This window comes from Entelurus aequoreus, linkage group LG06 (genome assembly GCF_033978785.1).
Source record: "Entelurus aequoreus isolate RoL-2023_Sb linkage group LG06, RoL_Eaeq_v1.1, whole genome shotgun sequence".
NCBI lineage: Eukaryota > Metazoa > Chordata > Actinopteri > Syngnathiformes > Syngnathidae > Entelurus > Entelurus aequoreus.
Genome location: NC_084736.1, coordinates 75,666,188 through 75,688,202, shown reverse-complemented (window position 1 = coordinate 75,688,202; position 22,015 = coordinate 75,666,188). Strand labels below are relative to the sequence as shown.

Genomic DNA, 22,015 nt, shown 5'->3' with positions numbered 1-22,015 from the left:
CTTTTTTCGCTCTGACCGTAACTTAGGTAGAAGCTGGTTCATTGGATTCCACACTTTCTCCTTTTTCTATTGTTGGATCACGGATTTGTATTTTAAACCACCTCGGATACTATATCCTCTTGAAAATGAGAGTCGAGCACGCGAAATGGACATTCACAGTGACTTTTATCTCCACGACAATACATCAGTGAAACACTTTAGCTACGAGCTAACGTGATAGCATCGTGCTTAACTGCATATAGAAACAAAGGAAATAAACCCCTGACTGGAAGGATAGACAGAAAATCAACAATACTATTAAACCATGGACATGTAAATACACGGTTAATGCTTTCCAGCTTGGCGAAGCTTAACAATGCTGTTGCTAACGACGCCATTGAAGCTAACTTAGCAACGGGACCTCACAGAGCTATGATAAAAACATTAGCGCTCCACCTACGCCAGCCAGCCCTCATCTGCTCATCAACACCCGTGCTCACCTGTGTTCCAGCGATCGACGGAAGGACGAAGGACTTCACCCGATCATCCGTGCGGTCGGCGGCTAGCATCGGCTAGCGCATCTGCTATCCAAGTCAAAGTCCTCCTGGTTGTGTTGCTGCAGCCAGACGCTAATACACCGATCCCACCTACAACTTTCTTCTTTGCAGTCTTCATTGTTCATTAAACAAATTGCAAAAAGATTCACCAACACAGATGTCCAGAATACTGTGGAATTTTGAGATGAAAACAGAGCTATTTTGTATTGGATTCAATGGTGCACTAACACTTCTGTTTAGCTAGTGACGTCACGCGCTTACGTCATCATACATAGACATTTTCAACCGGAAGTTTAGCGGGAAATTTAAAATTGCACTTTATAAGTTAACCCGGCCGTATTGGCATGTGTTGCAATGTTAAGATTTCATCATTGATATATAAACTATCGGACTGCGTGGTCGGTAGTAGTGGCTTTCAGTAGGCCTTTATAGTTGTTTATATCACCACCCTCAGTGTGACCTGTATGGCTGTTGACAAAGTATGCCTTGCATTCACTTACATTTTAAAGCATTTATCGGCCTATAATATCGGACATCTCTAATCATGTTGTATGCATGCATGTGTGATGTATCATATTGTATGCATGCATGTTCCAAATCAACTCAAACTCAACTCAACCGGGCGTAGCTAAAAAGGTGTGTCTTTGTGCAGGTCCAGGATGAGACGCGAGGTGCTCATGGAGGGTCTGCCAGACAATGACACGGACGCCGAGCACCACGCCGACTCCCCGTCAGCGGCACAGAGCCCTCGCTCCGAGGGGGAGGACAGGAAGCCCTCAGGACACAACCACTGCGGCCTTCCTCCCGGCGCCGACGCCGCCCGTCCTTTCGTCAAACAGGAGGCGGCGGACGGGGAAAACGAGGGGGAGGCCAAAGCCGCGCAGTGTTTCCCCCCCGCCGTGCAGTTGAAGAGCGAGCTGGAGGACGCCACCATCGGCTGCTGCGAGACCTTCTTGACTGGCCAGAGTATGAAGAAGGAGGAGAGGATGAGCCCCCAGAGGGAAGACCCCAGGAAGTCCCCCGTCGACCCGCTCAGCTTCAAGGCCTCGTCGGAAGCCTGCCGGAGCAGCTTGGAGGTTTCTCTCAACTCCCCGTCTGCCGCGTCCTCGCCCGGTCTCATGATGTCCGTCTCCCCCGTGCCCTCCTCCTCCGCGCCAATATCACCCTCGGTGCCTAACCCGCCCTCCAGTCACGGCCCGGACCCCAACCCGCCTCCCTTCCAGAGCCCCGTGCTCAACAGGAGCAGTCAGAGACGCAACGAGAAGGTGGCCAACCTCAATAACATCATCCACAGGCTGGAGAGGGCGGCCAATCGAGAAGAAACACTAGAATGGGAGTTTTGAGTAGCAAATAAAAAAAGCTGAAGACTTGGAACCGGAGCCTGGCTCCAAAGTGTAAACGGGAACAAGGAGCAGACACGATGCTGACGTCCCCACAGGATCTCCAAGTTGGAGATTGGAAAGTTTCTAAACGCGTCTTTTTTTTTTTCTAATGCTTTGAACTTCGTACGACAGCGCTCGCTGTCCTCGTACCATTCTGGACTTGACATGGAGACTCGCAGCTATGGTGTCATAAAAATGCGCACTGAAATCCTGTAGATTTGCCACTTGGTGAGATTAAAAAAAAAAAAAAAAAAAGACCCCTGTCTTAAAGCCATGAAAAGCACTATAATAACTATTTAAAAAGAGACCTTGACCAAATTTGCTACTTTTTGCATAGCAATTTTTCAGATATTGTCTTTAAAGATCGGACTGATTATAAGTCAACGTGACGTCGTTTTAACCGACCTGAGGGATAGTCCTTTAAGACTCTAAAATATTCCACATCTTGTATGTAAATTAGTTCCTCGGTGAAATGTTTGGAAATATTTGTAACTCACACGTATAAAAAAAAAAATGTGTTTGTACATGTTGTAGGATTGTCTGCAATAGCCTTCTCTGAAACCCATGTAGCATGGTACTCACCTGTAGTTAGTCACCTGTGCTTATACTTCAGTGGAAGCTAGAGGATGAAAAAGGGGCGGGTAAAATAACGCAAAGGGAGTGACGAAAATAACGAGTGGAATACTAACTCTGCAAAGAGTTGATGAGATGTACCGGTAATGACCCACAAATATTGTCATGATCCGTGCCCCGGATCGTTTTCTGATATGTTCTGTTAGTTCCTGTTTTTTGTGCACCCTTGTTTGTTTTAGTTACCATGGTTACTTATTATTTCCACCTGCCTCTGATTAGTGTTCGCCCGCTCACCTGCTGCCCGAGCACTACACTGCAAAAACAGGAAAAAAATATACAAAAATTAGGGGTACCGTATTTTTCGGAGTATAAGTCGCACCGGAGTATAAGTCGCACCTGCTGAAAATGCATAATAAAGAAGGGAAAAAAACATATATAAGTCGCACTGGAGTATAAGTCGCATTTTTGGGGGAAATTTATTTGATAAAACCCAACACCAAGAATAGACATTTGAAAGGCAATTTAAAATAAATAAAGAATAGTGAACAACAGGCTGAATAAGTGTACGTTATATGAGGCATAAATAACCAACTGAGATCGTGCCTGGTATGTTAACGTAACATATTATGGTAAGAGTCATTCAAATAACTATAACATATAGAACATGCTATACGTTTACCAAACAATCTGTCACTCCTAATCGCTAAATCCCATGAAATCTTATACGTCTAGTCTTTTACGTGAATGAGCTAAATAATATTATTTAATATTTTACGCTAATGTGTTAATAATTTCACACATAAGTCGCTCCTGAGTATAAGTCGCACCCCCGGGCCAAACTATGAAAAAAACTGCGACTTATAGTCCGAAAAATACGGTACTTATTATTTCCACCTGCCTCTGATTAGTGTTCGCCCGCTCACCTGCTGCCCGAGCACTTCACTGCAAAAAGTCAGTGTTCAAAAACAAGAAAAAAATATACAAAAATGAGGGGTATTTTATTTGAACTAAGCAAAATTATCTGCCAATAGAACAAGAAAATTTCGGCTTGTCAAGACTTTCCAAAACAAGTAAAATTAAAGCTGCAAGCAGCGATGGACGGGACCGACTTTGAGGGCTCATAAAATCCAAACCAGAGCAGTGATTAAAACTATTTCATCAACTTTTAATCAGAAGGGTTCAATCTCTCTCCTGTGCTAATTTGAAGCCGACACGACAAACGCGCTCAGAGGAGATAATGTTTGAAAAAAGGTGACTGTTTTTACTCAACTTTGGTTTTGAAGGGGGAATTGCAAACTTCCTGTTGATTTTTGCTGGGGGTTGTCCCGTGTATGAAATATAGGTCTAAGTGAGACCTACATAGAGGTTTTTGTTTCATGTCTCTACGACATTCCTACTGGGAGTTACAGGTAGTTTGGTCTGTATTCTTCCTAGGGGGCGCTAGAGCGCAATTTTGAGTTTTGGGATTTGTTTTTTTTTGCCAGTCCTGATGTGTGTGTCCAATTTGGTGAGTTTTGAAGCATGTTAAGGGGGTCAAATTACAGCTCAAAGAGGCGGCGGTATAATAATAAAACGCTAGAAATACAATAGGGTCCTCTGTCCCAAAGGGACTCGGTCCCTAATTAGCTAACCTCAATGAACCCAAAAATACCTTAAAATAAGTACATTCTCACTAATAACAAGTGCACTTTTCTTGGTAGAAAAAAAAGAGACCTTTTTGCTCAATATGTTGAAAAATATTCTTAAATTAAGCTCCTGTAGAACTTTGTAGTGTCTGGCCTGGTTCCGTAGGCTGTCAGTACTTTCAGTCCCTACACTGCAAAAAGTCAGTGTTCGAAAACAAGAAAAAAAATACAAAAATGTGGGGTATTTTATTTGAACTAAGCAAAATTATCCGCCAATAGAACAAGAAAATGTCGGCTTGTCAAGACTTTCCAAAACAAGTCAAATTAGCTAACCTCAATGAACCCAAAAATACCTTGAAATAAGTATATTCTCACTAATAACAAGTGCACTTTTTTTAACAGAGAAAAAAAATAGATATTTTTTCTCAATATGTAGAAAAATATTATTAAATTAAGCTCCTGTAGAACTGTAGTCTCTTACGTGAATGAGCTAAATAATATTATTTGATATTTTACAGTAATGTGTTAATAATTTCACACATAAGTCGCTCCTGAGTGTAAGTCGCACCCCCGGCCAAACTATGAAAAAAACTGCGACTTACAGTCCGAAAAATACGGTACTTATTATTTCCACCTGCCTCTGATTAGTGTTCGCCCGCTCACCTGCTGCCCGAGCACTTCACTGCAAAAAGTCAGTGTTCAAAAACAAGAAAAAAATATACAAAAATTAGGAGTATTTTATTTGAACTAAGCAAAATTATCTGCCAATAGAACAAGAAAATTTCGGCTTGTCAAGACTTTCCAAAACAAGTAAAATTAAAGCTGCAAGCAGCGATGGACGGGACCGACTTTGAGGGCTCATAAAATCCAAACCAGAGCAGTGATTAAAACTATTTCATCAACTTTTAATCAGAAGGGTTTAATCTCTCTCCTGTGCTAATTTGAAGCCGACACGACAAACGCGCTCAGAGGAGATAATGTTTGAAAAAAGGTGACTGTTTTTACACAACTTTTGTTTTGAAGGGGGAATTGCAAACTTCCTGTTGATTTTTGCTGGGGGTTGTCCCGTGTATGAAATATAGGTCTAAGTGAGACCTACATAGAGGTTTTTGTTTCATGTCTCTACGACATTCCTACTGGGAGTTACAGGCAGTTTTGTCTGTATTCCTCCTAGGGGGCACTAGAGCGCAATTTTGAGTTTTGGGTTTTTTTTTTTTTTTGCCAGTCCTGATGTGTGTGTCCAATTTGGTGAGTTTTGAAGCATGTTAAGGGGGTCAAATTACAGCTCAAAGAGGCGGCGGTATAATAATAATAAAACGCTAGAAATACAATAGGGTCCTCTGTCCCAAAGGGACTCGGTCCCTAATTAGCTAACCTCAATGAACCCAAAAATACCTTAAAATAAGTACATTCTCACTAATAACAAGTGCACTTTTCTTGGTAGAAAAAAAAGAGACCTTTTTTGCTCAATATGTTGAAAAATATTCTTAAATTAAGCTCCTGTAGAACTTTGTAGTGTCTGGCCTGGTTCCGTAGGCTGTCAGTACTTTCAGTCCCTACACTGCAAAAAGTCAGTGTTCGAAAACAAGAAAAAAAATACAAAAATGTGGGGTATTTTATTTGAACTAAGCAAAATTATCTGCCAATTGAACAAGAAAATTTCGGCTTGTCAAGACTTTCCAAAACAAGTCAAATTAGCTAACCTCAATGAACCCAAAAATACCTTAAAATAAGTATATTCTCACTAATAACAAGTGCACTTTTTTTAACTGAATAGATCTTTTTTCTCAATATGTTGAAAAATATTCTTAAATTAAGCTCCTGTATAACTGTAGTCTCTTACGTGAATGAGCTAAATAATATTATTTGATATTTTACGCTAATGTGTTAATAATTTCACACATAAGTCGCTCCTGAGTATAAGTCGCACCCCCGGCCAAACTATGAAAAAAACTGCGACTTATAGTCCGAAAAATACAGTATATATGTTTTTTTCCTTCTTTATTATGAATTTTCGGCCGGTGCGACTTATACTCCGGAGCGACTTATAATCCGAAAAATACGGTAGTGCTCGGGCAGCAGGTGAGCGGGCAAACACTAATCAGAGGCAGGTGAAAATAATAAGTAACCACAGTAACTAAAACAAACAAGGGTGCACACAAAAAAACAGGAACTATGGAGTCCAAAACTAACAGAACATAACAAAACATGATCCGGGCCTCGGATCATGACAAATATACATAACAACACACAGAGGACTCACAAGCACAGTTTACAGGACCTCCAAGGCAGTTTCCCAACCTTTGCTGAGCCAAGGCACACATTTTACAGAAGAAAAAAAGCTCACGGCACACCCAACAAACAAGCAAGTCACAAGAAGTACACGCTGTCCTCGGTTTAGTCTAGTCCAGGGGTGTCCAAGTCAAGATCCGGCCCACAAATGAATGATCTATGGCCCCCCGGGATGATATTTGATTAGTATTAGAAGCGGCCCGCCTGCTGCTGTTTTGCACGCACCAATACTCCATCAGTGTTGGCGCTAGGAATTTTCAAAACGGGGTCCCAGGGACCCCATCAAGTCATAAAAATGGGGTCCCCGCAGTACATTTTTGGGTTGCCACTTTTTTGTAAGCGTTTTGAAAACAAATGATAAAAGTATGCATTATCCTGTTATATCTCACATTCTATATTGTGTTTTGGAAAAAGGTTGTCATAAACGTTACTTTATTCATTAAAAGAAAAAAATAACACAAAAGAAAACACATTTTTATGCATATGTAAATGTATTCAGTTATAAACACACTGCAAAAAGTGAAATCTAAGTAAGATGAAATATCTCAAATAAGGGTGATATTTGCTTATTTTCTGTCTGATAAGATAATTCTTCTCACTAAGCAGATTTTATGTTAGAGTGTTTTACTTGTTTTAAGGGTTTTGGTCCTAAATGATCTCAGTAAGATATTACAGCTTGTTGCTGAGATTTGATGACCTATATTGAGTAAAACATGCTTGAAACTAGAATATCAGCTGTTGCAAAGCTGTGTCATCAACACTCACAAGTGTAAAACTACTTTTTTAAAGTAATCATTTCTTATTTCAAGCATGTAAAAAAAAAAAAATCATGACTTTGACACAATTGTGTCTCATAATTAAAACCGATGACAGCCAAATGGACTTTGCTGTTTTATTTTCAATGAAACAATAGAAAATACATACTCTTACAGTAGTACAGTTGTTATTAGTGAGAATATACTTATTTTAAGGTATTTTTGGGTTCATTGAGGTTAGCTAATTTTACTTGTTTTGGAAAGTCTTGACAAGCCCAATTTTCTTGTTCTATTGGCAGATAATTTTGCTTAGTTCAAATAAAATACCCCTCATTTTTGTATTTTTTATTCCTGTTTTTGAACACTGACTTTTTGCAGTGCAGTTCCTGTCCTGTTGCCCCTCCCACACTTCTCACTTTGTTTTTAATTTAATTTTGGTATAACCACAAATCCGCTATTAGAAAAACACGCAAACGATAACGATGAAGTTTATAACATTTTAACACGCGTCAACATAAATCGACAGACAGAATCGGCACCTCATTGGCCGGTTCTGAGACAGGATCGACTGCTTCAGTCTTAATTTAGATTTTATGTTAGAGTGTTTTACTTGTTTTAAGTGTTTTGGTCCTAAATGATCTCAGTAAGATATTACAGCTTGTTGCTGAGATTTGATGAGCTATATTGAGTAAAACATGCTTGAAACTAGAATATCAACTGTTGCAAAGCTGTGTCATCAACACTCACAAGTATAAAACTACTTTTTTAAAGTAATAATTTCTTATTTCAAGCATGAAAAAAAAAATCATGATGCCGAGTGCATATCATTATGTCAAGATAATGGCACTAGCATTGACTTAATTTAAGAATATTTTTCAACATATTGAGCACAAAGGTCTCTTTTTTTTCTACCAAGAAAAGTGCACTTGTTATTAGTGAGACTATACTTATTTTAAGGTATTTTTGGGTTCATTGAGGTTAGCTCATTTGACTTGTCTTGACAAGCCAAATTTTCTTGTTCTATTGGCAGATAATTTTGCTTAGTACAAATAAAATACCCCTCATTTTTGTATTTTTTTTTTCTTGTTTTTGAACACGGAATTTTTGCAGTATTCACTTACTTATTTCCTTCATGGATCTAAACTTTACCGCTGTCGGTAGTTTTTTCTATATTTTTATTGTAATATTTTCAGAATGTGATTGTTCTATTTTTGGCCAAAGTAAGACAAAGAACACAATCTGAAGTTGTCTTTATTTTTTAATTTTAATGCCATGATTTTAATAGTCCGGCCCACGTGTGCACACATTTTCCTCCATGTGGCCCCCGAGCTAAAATGACTTTGACACCCCTGCATTAAGGCAATGCAATAACATGTATTGAAAATGACTGATTTTCATGCGGTTTACTTTATTGTCAACGTCAACTCATTTGCTATTGATTGCAAAAATGTATCTATAAAAATGTGTTTTGCCAGTGCCCTTGTTTCAACCGTACAATGTGCCGCCATTCTTGTTGTTTCTGTGCCGTCTGCAACATTGGCTGACACTTTGTGTCCTATGTAGCTATTTACATGGCTGTATTTATTACTTCTGACAAAGGTGGCTAGTCAATGAGAGTTGGTGTTCCTTACATTCAGGAAAACACCGCCCTCAAGTGTTTTGGGAGAGAATTACAAGCCCCGAGTTCAGTGTCGAGAAACACCTCTCATCGGCACTAAACTTATTCATTATTTTGTACGCTAATTATTTAAATTTCTGCCACCTAGGGAAAATAATTTCCTGCCTGTCACTATTCACAACTAGTGTCGTTAATACGTGCCCTAATGACCTCTAATACACTGCAAAAAGTCAGTGTTCAAAAACAAGGAAAAAAAAAATACAAAAATTAGGGGTATTTTATTTGAACTAAGCAAAATTATCTGCCAATAGGACAAGAAAATTCGGCTTGTCAAGACTTTCCAAAACAAGTAAAATTAAAGCTGCAAGCAGCGATGGACGGGACCGACTTTGAAGGCTCATAAAATCTAAACCAGAGCAGCAATTAAAACTCTTTCATCAACTTTTAATCAGAAGGGTTCAATCTCTCTCCTGTGCTAATTTGAAGCCGACACGACAAACGCGCTCGGAGGAGATGATGTTTGAAAAAAGGTGACTGTTTTTACTCAACTTTTGTTTTGAAGGGGGAATTGCAAACTTCCTGTTGATTTTTGCTGGGGGTTGTGAGTGAATGAAATCTAGGTCTAAGTGAGACCTACACAGAGGTTGTTGTTTCATGTATCTATGACATTCCTACTGGGAGTTACAGGCAGTTTTGTCTGTGTTTTCTTCCTAGGGGGCGCTAGAGCGCAGTTTTGGGGTTTGGTTTGTTTGATTAGATCACAATTTTCGCTAGTCCTGATGTGTGTGTCCAATTTGGTGAGTTTTGAAGCATGTTAAGGGGGTCAAATTACAGCTCAAAGAGGCGGCGGTATAATAATAATAAAACGCTAGAAATACAATAGGGTCCTCTGTCCCAAAAGGACTCGGTCCCTAATTAGCTAACCTCAATGAACCCAAAAATACCTTAAAATAAGTATATTCTCACTAATAACAAGTGCACTTTTCTTGGTAGAAAAAAAATGAGACCTTTTTGCTCAATATGTTGAAAAATATTCTTAAATTAAGTAAACGCTAGTGGCATTATCTTGACATAATGATACGCGCTCGGCATCATGATTTTTTTTTTCATGCTTGAAGTAAGAAATTATTACTTTAAAAAAGTAGTTTTATACTTGTGAGTGTTGATGACACAGCTTTGCAACAGTTGATATTCTAGTTTCAAGCATGTTTTACTCAATATAGGTCATCAAATCTCAGCAACAAGCTGTAATATCTTACTGAGATCATTTAGGGCAGTGGTTCTTAACCTGGGTTCGATCGAACCCTAGGGGTTCGGTGAGTCGGCTTCAGGGGTTCGGCGGAGCCTCTGCCGCGGAGGTCGAGACACACCCGACTCATCGTCAAACATTGCTCCCTCTAATTTTCCATATGCGTGAGCCAACGCAAAAACGCCTTGAGCATTCAGTGGAGCAGTGGGTGCACATGAACTGTGGCCACACCAGCAGCAAACCTGACTAAATAAGTTAAATGTTTTATTGTTATAATCAAATGGCAGCAGTCATTTCCATGAGATTATTTTCTAATGTAAGTATTTTGGCCTAATTACAATGACAATAACAAAAATATTGTTTTTCATGAGCTGTGTACTTGTATTATATGTCTGGGTGGAGGTCCTGCTTTGGAAATAATGTGTACCCCTTTCAGATATCGCATTTAGTTCCCACTAAAACATTCACATGTTGCACAATGAGATGTAAACATTGGATCATGTGTACATTCCTGTAACTTTGTTTGTAAAATATATCTTTATTAGTATTTCTTTAATATAATATCATTTCATGGTTAATATTTATAAATTAAGATAAAATTAAGAAAATAACATGTTATTGTTCACTAAAGAAGGGTTCGGTGAATGCGCATATGAAACTGGTGAGGTTCGGTACCTCCAACAAGGTTAAGAACCACTGATTTAGGACCAAAACCCTTAAAACAAGTAAAACACTCTAACATAAAATCTGCTTAGTGAGAAGAACTTTGGAAATAATGTGTACCCCTTTCAGATATCGCATTTAGTTCCCACTAAAACATTCACATGTTGCACAATGAGATGTAAACATGGGATCATGTGTACATTCCTGTAACTTTGTTTGGAAAATATATCTTTATTAGTATTTCTTTAATATAATAACATCATTTCATGGTTAATATTTATAAATTAAGATAAAATTAAGAAAAAAACATGTTATTGTTCACTAAAGAAGGGTTCGGTGAATGCGCATATGAAACTGGTGGGGTTCGGTACCTCCAACAAGGTTAAGAACCACTGATTTAGGACCAAAACCCTTAAAACAAGTAAAACACTCTAACATAAAATCTGCTTAGTGAGAAGAACTTTGGAAATAATGTGTACCCCTTTCAGATATCGCATTTAGTTCCCACTAAAACATTCACATGTTGCACAATGAGATGTAAACATGGGATCATTTGATACATTCCTGTAACTTTGTTTGTAAAATATATCTTTATTAGTATTTCTTTAATATAATAACATCATTTCATGGTTTATATTTATAAATTAAGATAAAATTAAGAAAAAAACATGTTATTGTTCACTAAAGAAGGGTTCGGTGAATGCGCATATGAAACTGGTGGGGTTCGGTACCTCCAACAAGGTTAAGAACCACTGATTTAGGACCAAAAAACCCTTAAAACAAGTAAAACACCCTAACATAAAATCTGCTTAGTGAGAAGAACTTTGGAAATAATGTGTACCCCTTTCAGATATCGCATTTAGTTCCCACTAAAACATTCACATGTTGCACAATGAGATGTAAACATGGGATCATTTGATACATTCCTGTAACTTTGTTTGTAAAATATATCTTTATTAGTATTTCTTTAATATAATAACATCAGTTCATGGTTTATATTTATAAATTAAGATAAAATTAAGAAAAAAACATGTTATTGTTCACTAAAGAAGGGTTCGGTGAATGCGCATATGAAACTGGTGGGGTTCGGTACCTCCAACAAGGTTAAGAACCACTGATTTAGGATTAAAACCCTTAAAACAAGTATAACACTCTAACATAAAATCTGCTTAGTGAGAAGAACTTTGGAAATAATGTGTACCCCTTTCAGATATCGCATTTAGTTCCCACTAAAACATTCACATGTTGCACAATGAGATGTAAACATGGGATAATTTGATACATTCCTGTAACTTTGTTTGTAAAATATATCTTTATTAGTATTTCTTTAATATAATAACATAATTTCATGGTTTATATTTATAAATGAAGATAAAATTAAGAAAAAAACAGGTTATTGTTCACTAAAGAAGGGTTCGGTGAATGCGCATATGAAACTGGTGGGGTTCGGTACCTCCAACAAGGTTAAGAACCACTGATTTAGGACCAAAACCCTTAAAACAAGTAAAACACTCTAAACATAAAATCTGCTTAGTGAGAAGAACTTTGTAAATAATGTGTGCCCCTTTCAGATATCGCATTTAGTTCCCACTAAAACATTCACATGTTGCACAATGAGATGTAAACATGGGATCATGTGTACATTCCTGTAACTTTGTTTGTAAAATATATCTTTATTAGTATTTCTTTAATATAATAACATAATTTCATGGTTTATATTTATAAATTAAGATAAAATTAAGAAAAAAACATGTTATTGTTCACTAAAGAAGGGTTCGGTGAATGCGCATATGAAAGTGGTGCGGTTCGGTACCTCCAACAAGGTTAAGAACCACTGATTTAGGACCAAAGCCCCACTATGGACTGGACTCTCACTGTTATGTGGATCCACTAGGGACTGTACTTAGAGGGGGGGTTACTCACATATGCGATCCTCTCCAAGGTTTCTCATAGTCATTCACATCGACGTCACTTTTGTGATTTAGGGCTATATAAATAAACATTGATTGATTGATAGAAAACAAGTAAAACACTCTAACATAAAATCTGCTTAGTGAGAAGAATTATCTTACCAGACAGAAAATAAGCAAATTATCACCCTTATTTGAGATATTTCATCTTACTTAGATTGCAGTTTTTGCAGTGTATGCTGCGGCACAGCGGTTGGGAACGACTGCTCTAAGGCACAGTTTTCTCTGGTATGACGGCGGGTTGACCTCGGAATGACCTTCACGCACGTCGTGCGGAGAGCATTCGCTTCATTCTTCAACGTTGACGTGACTCACGCTGGTGTGAATAAATGACGGGGGGGGGAAGGAAGCACAGTGTGGGCATTTGACAAGCGAACGGGCTTTTACGGTGAAAACTTTTGTGTTTTTTTTTTGTTTTTTTTTGAAGTAAAGGGAGGTGATCTTCCTCTGAGCTGACCGAGTGCACTTTCTCCGTATAGATCATGTACTGTAGCTACAATAATGACGACGACACACCTCCACCTCTGACGTTGTGCATGTTAGGGCCCGACACTGCGTGGTCATTTCACTATGACCTCATCCACTTTCTAAGTATCTTTGTGTTTCTGTGTCCGTATTTGTCATGCTTGCAAAGTGTTACTTTTTTATGTGTTTTGCTCCTATTTTTGCTTCTCTATATGCATTACCTGGTGTATATGAACTACTTACAGCACTTAGATTTTTGCTAAATATGAGGACTCGATGTCAAATATCATCATTAGTCTCCAAGTCCCTTTCATTGACTGTGTTGTGGAAGTTGCTAGTAAACACTTTGTCCAGAAGACTTGGATTGTATTACATAGAGAAATATATCACGCAATTCTTGGAGGACAATGTGCTGATTGGACTGAAATGGAGTGTACAGACTTGTGTCGAGCTTAGCCCGCATTCTCTCAGGGTAGCCTCGCTTTCTTCAAGCTTTACTCCAGGCCGCGGTCCTCTTCTCGGGGCGGTGATCTTTGGGAAACGACAAAGTGACCAGTTGCAACGTTCTCAGGACAACCGGAGAGGTGTTGCAAGTGAAACGGAACGCGTTTCCATATGAGTTGGGAAATTGTGTTAGATGTAAATACAAACGGAATACAATGATTTGCAAATCCTTTTCAACCCATATTCAGTTGAATATGCTACAAAGACAACATATTTCATGTTCAAACTGATAAAATTGTTGGTTTTTTTGCAAATAATCATTAACTTTAGAATTTGATGCCAGCAACACGTGACAAAGAAGTTGGGAAAGGTGGCAATAAATACTGATAAAGTTGAGGAATGCTCGTCAAACACTTATTTGGAACATCCCACAGGTGTGCAGGCTAATTGGGGACAGGTGGGTGCCATGATTGGGTGTAAAAACAGCTTCCCAAAAAATGCTCAGTCTTTCACAAGAAATGATGGGGCGAGGGTCACCACTTTGTCGACAAACGCGTGAGCAAATTGTTGAACGGTTTAAGCAAAACCTTTCTCAACCAGCTATTGCAAGGAATTTAGGGATTTCACCATCCACGGTCCGTAATATCATCAAAGGGTTCAGAGAATCTGGAGAAATCACTGCACGTAAGCAGCTAAGCCCGTGACCTTCCATCCCTCAGGCTGTGCTGCATCAACAAGCGACATCAGTGTGTAAAGGATATCACCACATGGGCTCAGGAACACTTCAGAAACCCACTGTCAGTAACTACAGTTGGTCGCTACATCTGTAAGTGCATGTTAAAACTCTCCTATGCAAGGCGAAAACCGTTTATCAACAACACCCAGAAACGCCGTCGGCTTCGCTGGGGCCGAGATCATCTAAGATGGACTCATGCAAAGTGGGAAAGTGTTCTGTGGTCTGACGAGTCCACATTACAAATTGTTTTTGGAAATATTCGACATCGTGTCATCCGGACCAAAGGGGAAGCGAACCATCCAGACTGCTATCGACGCAAAGTTGAAAAGCCAGCATGTGTGATGGTATGGGGGTGTATTAGTGCCCAAGGCATGGGTAACTTAAACATCTGTGAAGGTACCATTAATGCTGAAAGGTACATACAGGTTTTGGAACAACATATGCTGCCATCTAAGCGCCGTCTTTTTCATGGACGCCCCTGCTTATTTCAGCAAGACAATGCCAGGCCACATTCAGCACGTGTTACAACGACGTGGCTTCGTAAAAAAAGAGTGCGGGTACTTTCCTGGCCCGCCTGCAGTCCAGACCTGTCTCCCATCGAAAATGTGTGGCGCATTATGAAGCGTAAAATACGACAGCGGAGACCCCGGACTGTTGAACGACTGAAGCTCTACATAAAACAAGAATGGGAAAGAATTCCACTTTCAAAGCTTCAACAATTAATTTCCTCAGTTCCCGATCGTTTACTGAGTGTTGTTAAAAGGAAAGGTGATGTAACACAGTGGTGAACATGCCCTTTCCCAACTACTTTGGCACGTGTTGCAGCCATGAAATTCTAAGTTAATTATTTGCAAAAAAAAATAAAGTTTATGAGTTTGAACATCAAATATGTTGTCTTTGTAGCATATTCAACTGAATATGGGTTGAAAATGATTAGCAAATCATTGTATTCCGTTTATATTTACATCTAACACAATTCCCAACTCATATGGAAACAGGGTTTGTAGATTGAAACTACCAGGGTTGGGCGAATGGCTGCCATTTTTTAAAATCGGTAGACTTTGCTCTCTGTTATTTCATTTTTTTTTACATTTCTAACTGAAGTTCATATTGCCATGTTTGTGCATAATATACTGTTTGATTATACGTTTCTTTTTGGGCTGGGGTGTCCGTGATACCTTTTCTACATTAAAGCTCTCAAAGTAGGGGTGTAACGGTACGTGTATTTGTATTGAACCATTTCGGTACGGGGGTTCCGGTTCGGTTCGGAGGTGTACCGAACGAGTTTCCACACGGACATATTAAGTAGCGTAACGCACGTTGTGTATACAATGCACACCGAGGCACAACACACGGCATGCTAGCAGCTAACGGGCTACGATAGACTGACCATACGTCCTCTTTTCACCGGACATGTCCTCTTTTGCGGAGCTGTCAGGGCGGAGTTTCTTACATGCCTCAAATGTCCGGCATTTTGAGTTAGGGTTGCGTGTATTTTCAATGTACGTTCAGGGTTAAGAAGGGGTTAAAAACAAAACAAATTGTGCGTGCAGCAGCATTGGTGAGGGAGGGGCAGAGACAGAGAGAGAGAGAGAGTTATGATAAACGCGCATGCGTCGCCAGGCTCTGCTTTTTATCCATAGATTTATCAGATTAAATTTTTTATTATCTATAGCAGGGGTGTCAAAAGTGTGCCCCGGAGGCCATTTGCGGCCCACAGCTAATGTTTTAAAGGCCCACGGCACATTCTAAAAATACTATTAAAATAAACAAAAACATAACAAAAGTGAAATAAAAAAGCTTAAAGGTTAAATGTAATTTATAAAAAGTTGCAATGTTGACTAATAAAACAAAGTTGTTTTTTTCTTTCAAACTGTCATTGCTCAAAACATAATATTGAATCAAAATCAATGTTATTATGAATTATTGACCTATCCAAGGTTCCGATTACTTCACATCAAATATTCCACTAAGAAAAATATTTTTGGTGGAAGATTTTGCAAATTTGGTAAATAAATAACCCAAAAATGTATATTTTGTTGTTTTCTTACTGTACCGGAAATGAACCGAACCGTGACCTCTAAACCGAGGTACGTACCGAACCGAAATTTTTGTGTACCGTTACACCCCTAAATGTAGGTCAACATCACGTCCCACTAAAAGTTAAGGTTATTTCAGGATGAAGCAAAATTTAATTTAGAGTTTTTACAGGTGGACCGGATTTCACCTTCCAACTGTTCATGGCGAGGTGTTGTGGACATACTTGCCAACCCTCCCGATTTTCCCGGGAGACTACCGAATTTCAGTTGCCCCTCCCGAAAATCTCCCGGGGCAACCATTCTCCCGAATTTCTCCCGATTTCCACCCGGACAACATTATTGGCCTTAAAGGCACTGCCTTTAGCGTCCTCTACAACCTGTCTTTACGTCCGCTTTTCCTCCATACCCAGTCACATAATATATGCGGCTTTAACACACACAAGTGAATGCAAGGCATACTTGGTCAACAGCCATACAGGTCACACTGAGGGTGACCGTATAAACAACTTTAACACTGTTACAAATATGCGCCACACTGGGAACCCACACCAAACAAGAATGACAAACACTATTTCGGGAGAACATCCGCACCGTAACACAACATAAACACAACAGAACAAATACCCAGAACCCCTTGCAGCACTACCCCCCCATCTCCCGAATTCGGAGGTCTCAAGGTTGGCAAGTATGGTTGTGGATCAACTGCTAAGCGTCGTCTTGGTCTCATGATGACTGATGAGTAGTCGTTTTAGATAGTGTATGGGGGAGGAAACAATTCATTTAGTAACAACCTGCTTGTGCTAATGTGGATGTTCAGAGTTCCCATGTTCCTGAATGCACCTTGCCATGAATGTGATTGCTGGAGTTAGGCAGTGATGTTCAGCCGTCCAGTTTCTTGTTGGAGGACAGCAAGTTGTGCAGAAAGTACTTAAACATTGACCAGTTGGACAAGTACATTTTGATGTTTAAAATAATTTTAAATTAATTTTACCTGCAAAAGTTACGGTGCATTTTGGCTTAATCTTGAAATGTCACCCGAATTTCCCTAACTTTGTGAGTAGTGTGAGCTACCTGAACGTCATCTTAGCTTTGGGTTAGAGTTGACAGTGCTAATTAGTAGGGATGTCCGATTATATCGGACTGCCGATATTATCGGCCGATAAATGCTTTAAAATGTAATATCGGAAATTATCGGTATCGGTTTCAAAAAGTAAAATTTATGACTTTTTAAAACGCCACTGTGTACACGGATGTAGGGAGAAGTACAGAGCGCCAATAAACCTTAAAGGCACACCCAGTCACATCATTTCTACGGCTTTTCACACACACAAGTGAATGCAAGGCATACTTGGTCAACAGCCATACAGGTCACACTGAGAGTGGCCTTATAAACAACTTTAACACTGTTACAAATATGCGCCACACTGTGAACCCACACCAAACAAGAATGACAAACAACATTTCGGGAGAACATCCGCACCGTAACACAACATAAACACAACAGAACAAATACCCAGAACCCCTTGCAGCACTAACTCTTCCGGGACACTATAATATACAACCCCCAAACCCGCCCACCTCAACCTCCTCATGCTCTCTCAGGGAGAGCATGTCCCAAATTCCAAGCTGCTGTTTTGAGGCATGTTATTAAAAAAAATAATGCACTTTGTGACTTCAATAATAAATATGGCAGTGCCATGTTGGCATTTTTTTTTCCATAACTTGAGTTGATTTATTTTTGGAAAACCTTGTTACATTGTTTAATGCATCCAGCGGGGCATCACAATAAAATTAGGCATAATAATGTGTTAATTCCACGACTGTATATATCGGTATCGGAATCGGTAATTAAGAGTTGGACAATATCGGAATATCTGCAAAAAAGCCATTATCGGACATCTCTACTGATTAGTGTATTAGCTAACAATATTTCTCAATATTGACTCTGGACTCCCCTGTTTTTGAGTGAAATGTGTTTTTTTAATTTTTATGGTAAAACATGGGCGAGTGCTGCCAAAAAGAAATGTATTTCTTAAGAGCGTCAGATGTCATTGTTTTGCATGCAACTAATTAGATGCCAAGGGATAGACTGTGTTTTTTGTGTTGTCCTCGCATAGGAACATTTCCACAGCACTTAAATCTTTTTTATTACAGTGACGTGACGTCTTCGCATGTTGCAGCTGATAGATTTGACTCACTACTTCATCACGACCCGAGTAACATTGCCGTCTTAGAAAGAAACTATTGAAATCATGTTTTTGTGCCATATCATATTATGCATCCTCCCAAGACTGAAGAGGGGTTTGGGCCTGCGTGTTATTACAAGAGCAAAGCTTTGTGTAAAACTGAACCATACTAAACATTGAAATCATTAGTCAGCATAAATGAAATGATTTATCTCTGTTGGGAATAAATGACAGTGGGGGGTTTGTTCCAAAGGTTCCCTGAAAGGCAAAAAGGTCAATATAATGCCTCTCACATCATGGCTACAACATGTTCAAAGATGGATTTTCTTGGAAAGTTGCATATGTACGCCATTGTTCAATACATCATTATTTAAGACATTGCTGTGTTTGTGTTCTTATTTCTCCTTAATAATTTCTGCAGACAGTTTTACTTACCCACTCATGTTTTGGGATATGACTGACAAATTGATTCTTGAGTTGTTTATTTGGCTGTGTGCCTGAAATATATGATTTATATTATTATCATCTTCTATATTACTATAACAATAATTACTGACTGTATTTCCTCACTATAACAATAATTACTGACTGTATTTCCTCACCTGTTACTTCTGGTAATTATGTTTGCGTGTTTTTTAAAGTAATGGTTGAGTTTATTTTGAATTCAACAATTCAGCTAGTCTGAAAAAAGTAGGAAGAAGGGTTAGTGTTAATTTGTTCACTTTTTGTGTGTCCACGCAGCTTCTTTTTTTTTTAGGAATAAAATAAAATAAAATGATAGAAAGTGTAGTTGCAAAGGTAATAGGGTTATTAGACACAAGTGTTCAATATACTATGGAGCCCCTGAAGGGACATGGGGGACATTTTTTTTAAATTATTTATTTATTTATTTATTTTTAGACATGTATCTCGTTTTATAAAATTATGAAAATTAAAAATGAATATTTATAATTTTTTTTTTTTTAGTTTATCGCGCGCATGAGATAGTTTCTTTTTATAAAATTATAAAAAAATAAAATAAAAAAAATTATTTTTTTTTTTTACAATTTTATAAAAAGTTTCTCGTGCGCAGGAGAAAGTTTCTCCTGCGCACGAGATACATGTCTAAAAAAAATAAAAAATAAAAAAAATTATTTAAAAAAAATGTTCCCCCATGTCCCTTTAGGGGCTCCGTAATATACAGTATGTATTAAAAAACAATAAAAAAAATATGTAAATAAATAAAAGTTGATATAGAAAAAACTCACATAAACAGTGTATAATATATATAGAATAGAATAGAATAGAGTAGAAAGTACTTTATTGATCCCTGGGGGAATATAGGGTACGGTATAGAAAAACTTGCATAAACAATGTATAATAAATAAATAAATACAGGCTACGTTATAGGAAAAAACTGCATGGCATGAACAGTTTGAGTTTGAGTTTTATTTGGAACATGCATGCATACAACACGATGCATCACACATGCATGCAGAATAGTAATAATAATAATAGATTTTATTTGTAAAAAGCACTTTATATTGAGTAAATAATCTCAAAGTGCTGCAGTGTATTAAAAAAATAAAATTAAAATACAATTTAAAAAAATAAAAACTAGAATAGCCGAACAGCTATAACTGGTATGCATATATCTAAAAAAAGGCTTTTTTGAAAAGAAGGGTTTTTAAGCCTTTTTTAAAAGCATCCACAGTCTGTGGTGCCCTCAGGTGGTCAGGGAGTGCATTGCACAGACTGGGAGCATACAACATGATACAGCACACATGCATGCATACAACATGATGCATCACAATTTCCAGTTCCTCCATTCAACATGTTCGAAAAGCAGTAGGAAGAAGCCGGGCTTATTTAATCCTACCCCTTTTCCTTTATGTAGCAGTTGCTAAAACTTTTGTTCACTTCCTGTTCTCAATTCATTCACAATATACTCCATAAGTAAACACAATAAAAAATAAATAAATAATAATTGGTGAAGTAAGTTATATTTCATATGGTGAGATGAGTAAGATTATCTTGAAAATGAATGGATGGATGAGATAAATTCAGAATGTTTATCATGGTTCTTCTTCTTTGTACTTTGTAAACACTTTAAGTTTGAATAGTTTATTGAAGTATTTGTAAAAAAAAAAATATTTCTTTGCTTAATCCATTCCATCATTTAATTCCACATACTGATATACTGAAGGTCTTAAGTGTTGTACGTGCGCACAAATGTTTTAAATGACATTTTTCTCTAAGATTATATTTCTGTGTAAAATAAACAGATAAATACTGGGTACACTATCGAAAAACTGGCAAATAAATGAAGTCAGGATAACCATATGTATTTTAATAGTCTACTCACAATCTGATATTGTAATTTTGTGCTTTTTTAAAAAAAATTTATTAATCAATCCAACAAAACAATACACATTAATACCATAACAATGCAATCCAATTCCAAAACCAAACCCGACCCAGCAACATTCAGAATAGCAATAAACAGAGCAATTGAGAGGATGCACAAACACGACACAGAACAATCCAAAAGTAGTGAAACAAAAATGAATATTATCAACAACAGTATCAATATTAGTTACAATTTCAACATAGCAGTGATTAAAAATCATTATCATTACAGACATTTATTTTTTTTTAAAAAGAACAGTAGTGTCACAGTGGCTTACACTTGCATTGCATCTCATAAGCTTGACAACACACTGTGTCCAATATTTTCCACAAAGATAAAATAAGTCATATTTTTGGTTCATTTAATAGTTAAAACAAATTTAAATAATGGATCCCATATTCCAATATATGTCTGAGTATTATCTAAACAAAATGCAGTTTTTTCTACAGTTTTGACAATTAGTAGACATGCAGGCTAGACTACTGCAACGCACTTCTTGTCGGGATCCCCAGCAAGAACATCCAGAAGCTGCGATACATGCAGAATAGTGCTGCTAGGATCCTGATGAGAGTACGGAAATATGACCATATCGCACCAATTCTCAAATCCCTTCACTGGCTTCCTGTTCCACTCAGGATTTAATTAAAAGTCTCCCTACTAACCCACCAGTGCCTCCATGGAAATGCCCCCCTCTACCTCAAAGAACTACTCACCCCCAAATCCTCCACACGACACCTCCGCTCCGGACAGGCTAACCTCCTCCAACCTCCAAGGACAAAGCTACGAACAATGGGAGACCGGGCTTTCTGCTCCGCCGCTCCCAGTCTGTGAAACGCTCTCCCTGATCACCTGAGGGCACCACATACTGTGGATGCTTTTAAAAAAGACTTAAAAACCCTTCTTTTTAAAAAAGCCCTTTTTTTTTTAGATATATGCATACTAGTTTTAGCTATTTGGCTGTTCTAGTTTTTATTTGTATTTATTTTTAATTATCTTTTTATTAGAGATGTCCCATAATATCGGCCTGCCAATATTATCGGCCGATAAATGCTTTAAAATGTAATATCGGAAATTATCGGTATCGTTTTTTTTT

At 38.1% G+C, this 22,015-nt stretch overlaps 1 protein-coding gene across 1 annotated transcript in view; it reads left to right on the top strand.

The window, feature by feature from the left end:
* Positions 1-6,044, top strand: part of cux2b (cut-like homeobox 2b) — a 350,620-nt gene extending 344,576 nt beyond the window's left edge. The window contains exon 23 of the mRNA XM_062051807.1: positions 1,189-6,044. Coding sequence (XP_061907791.1) covers positions 1,189-1,879 — 691 coding nt within the window. The 3' untranslated portion in view covers positions 1,880-6,044. The remainder of the gene's footprint in view (positions 1-1,188) is intronic.
* The last annotated feature ends 15,971 nt before the right edge of the window (positions 6,045-22,015 follow it).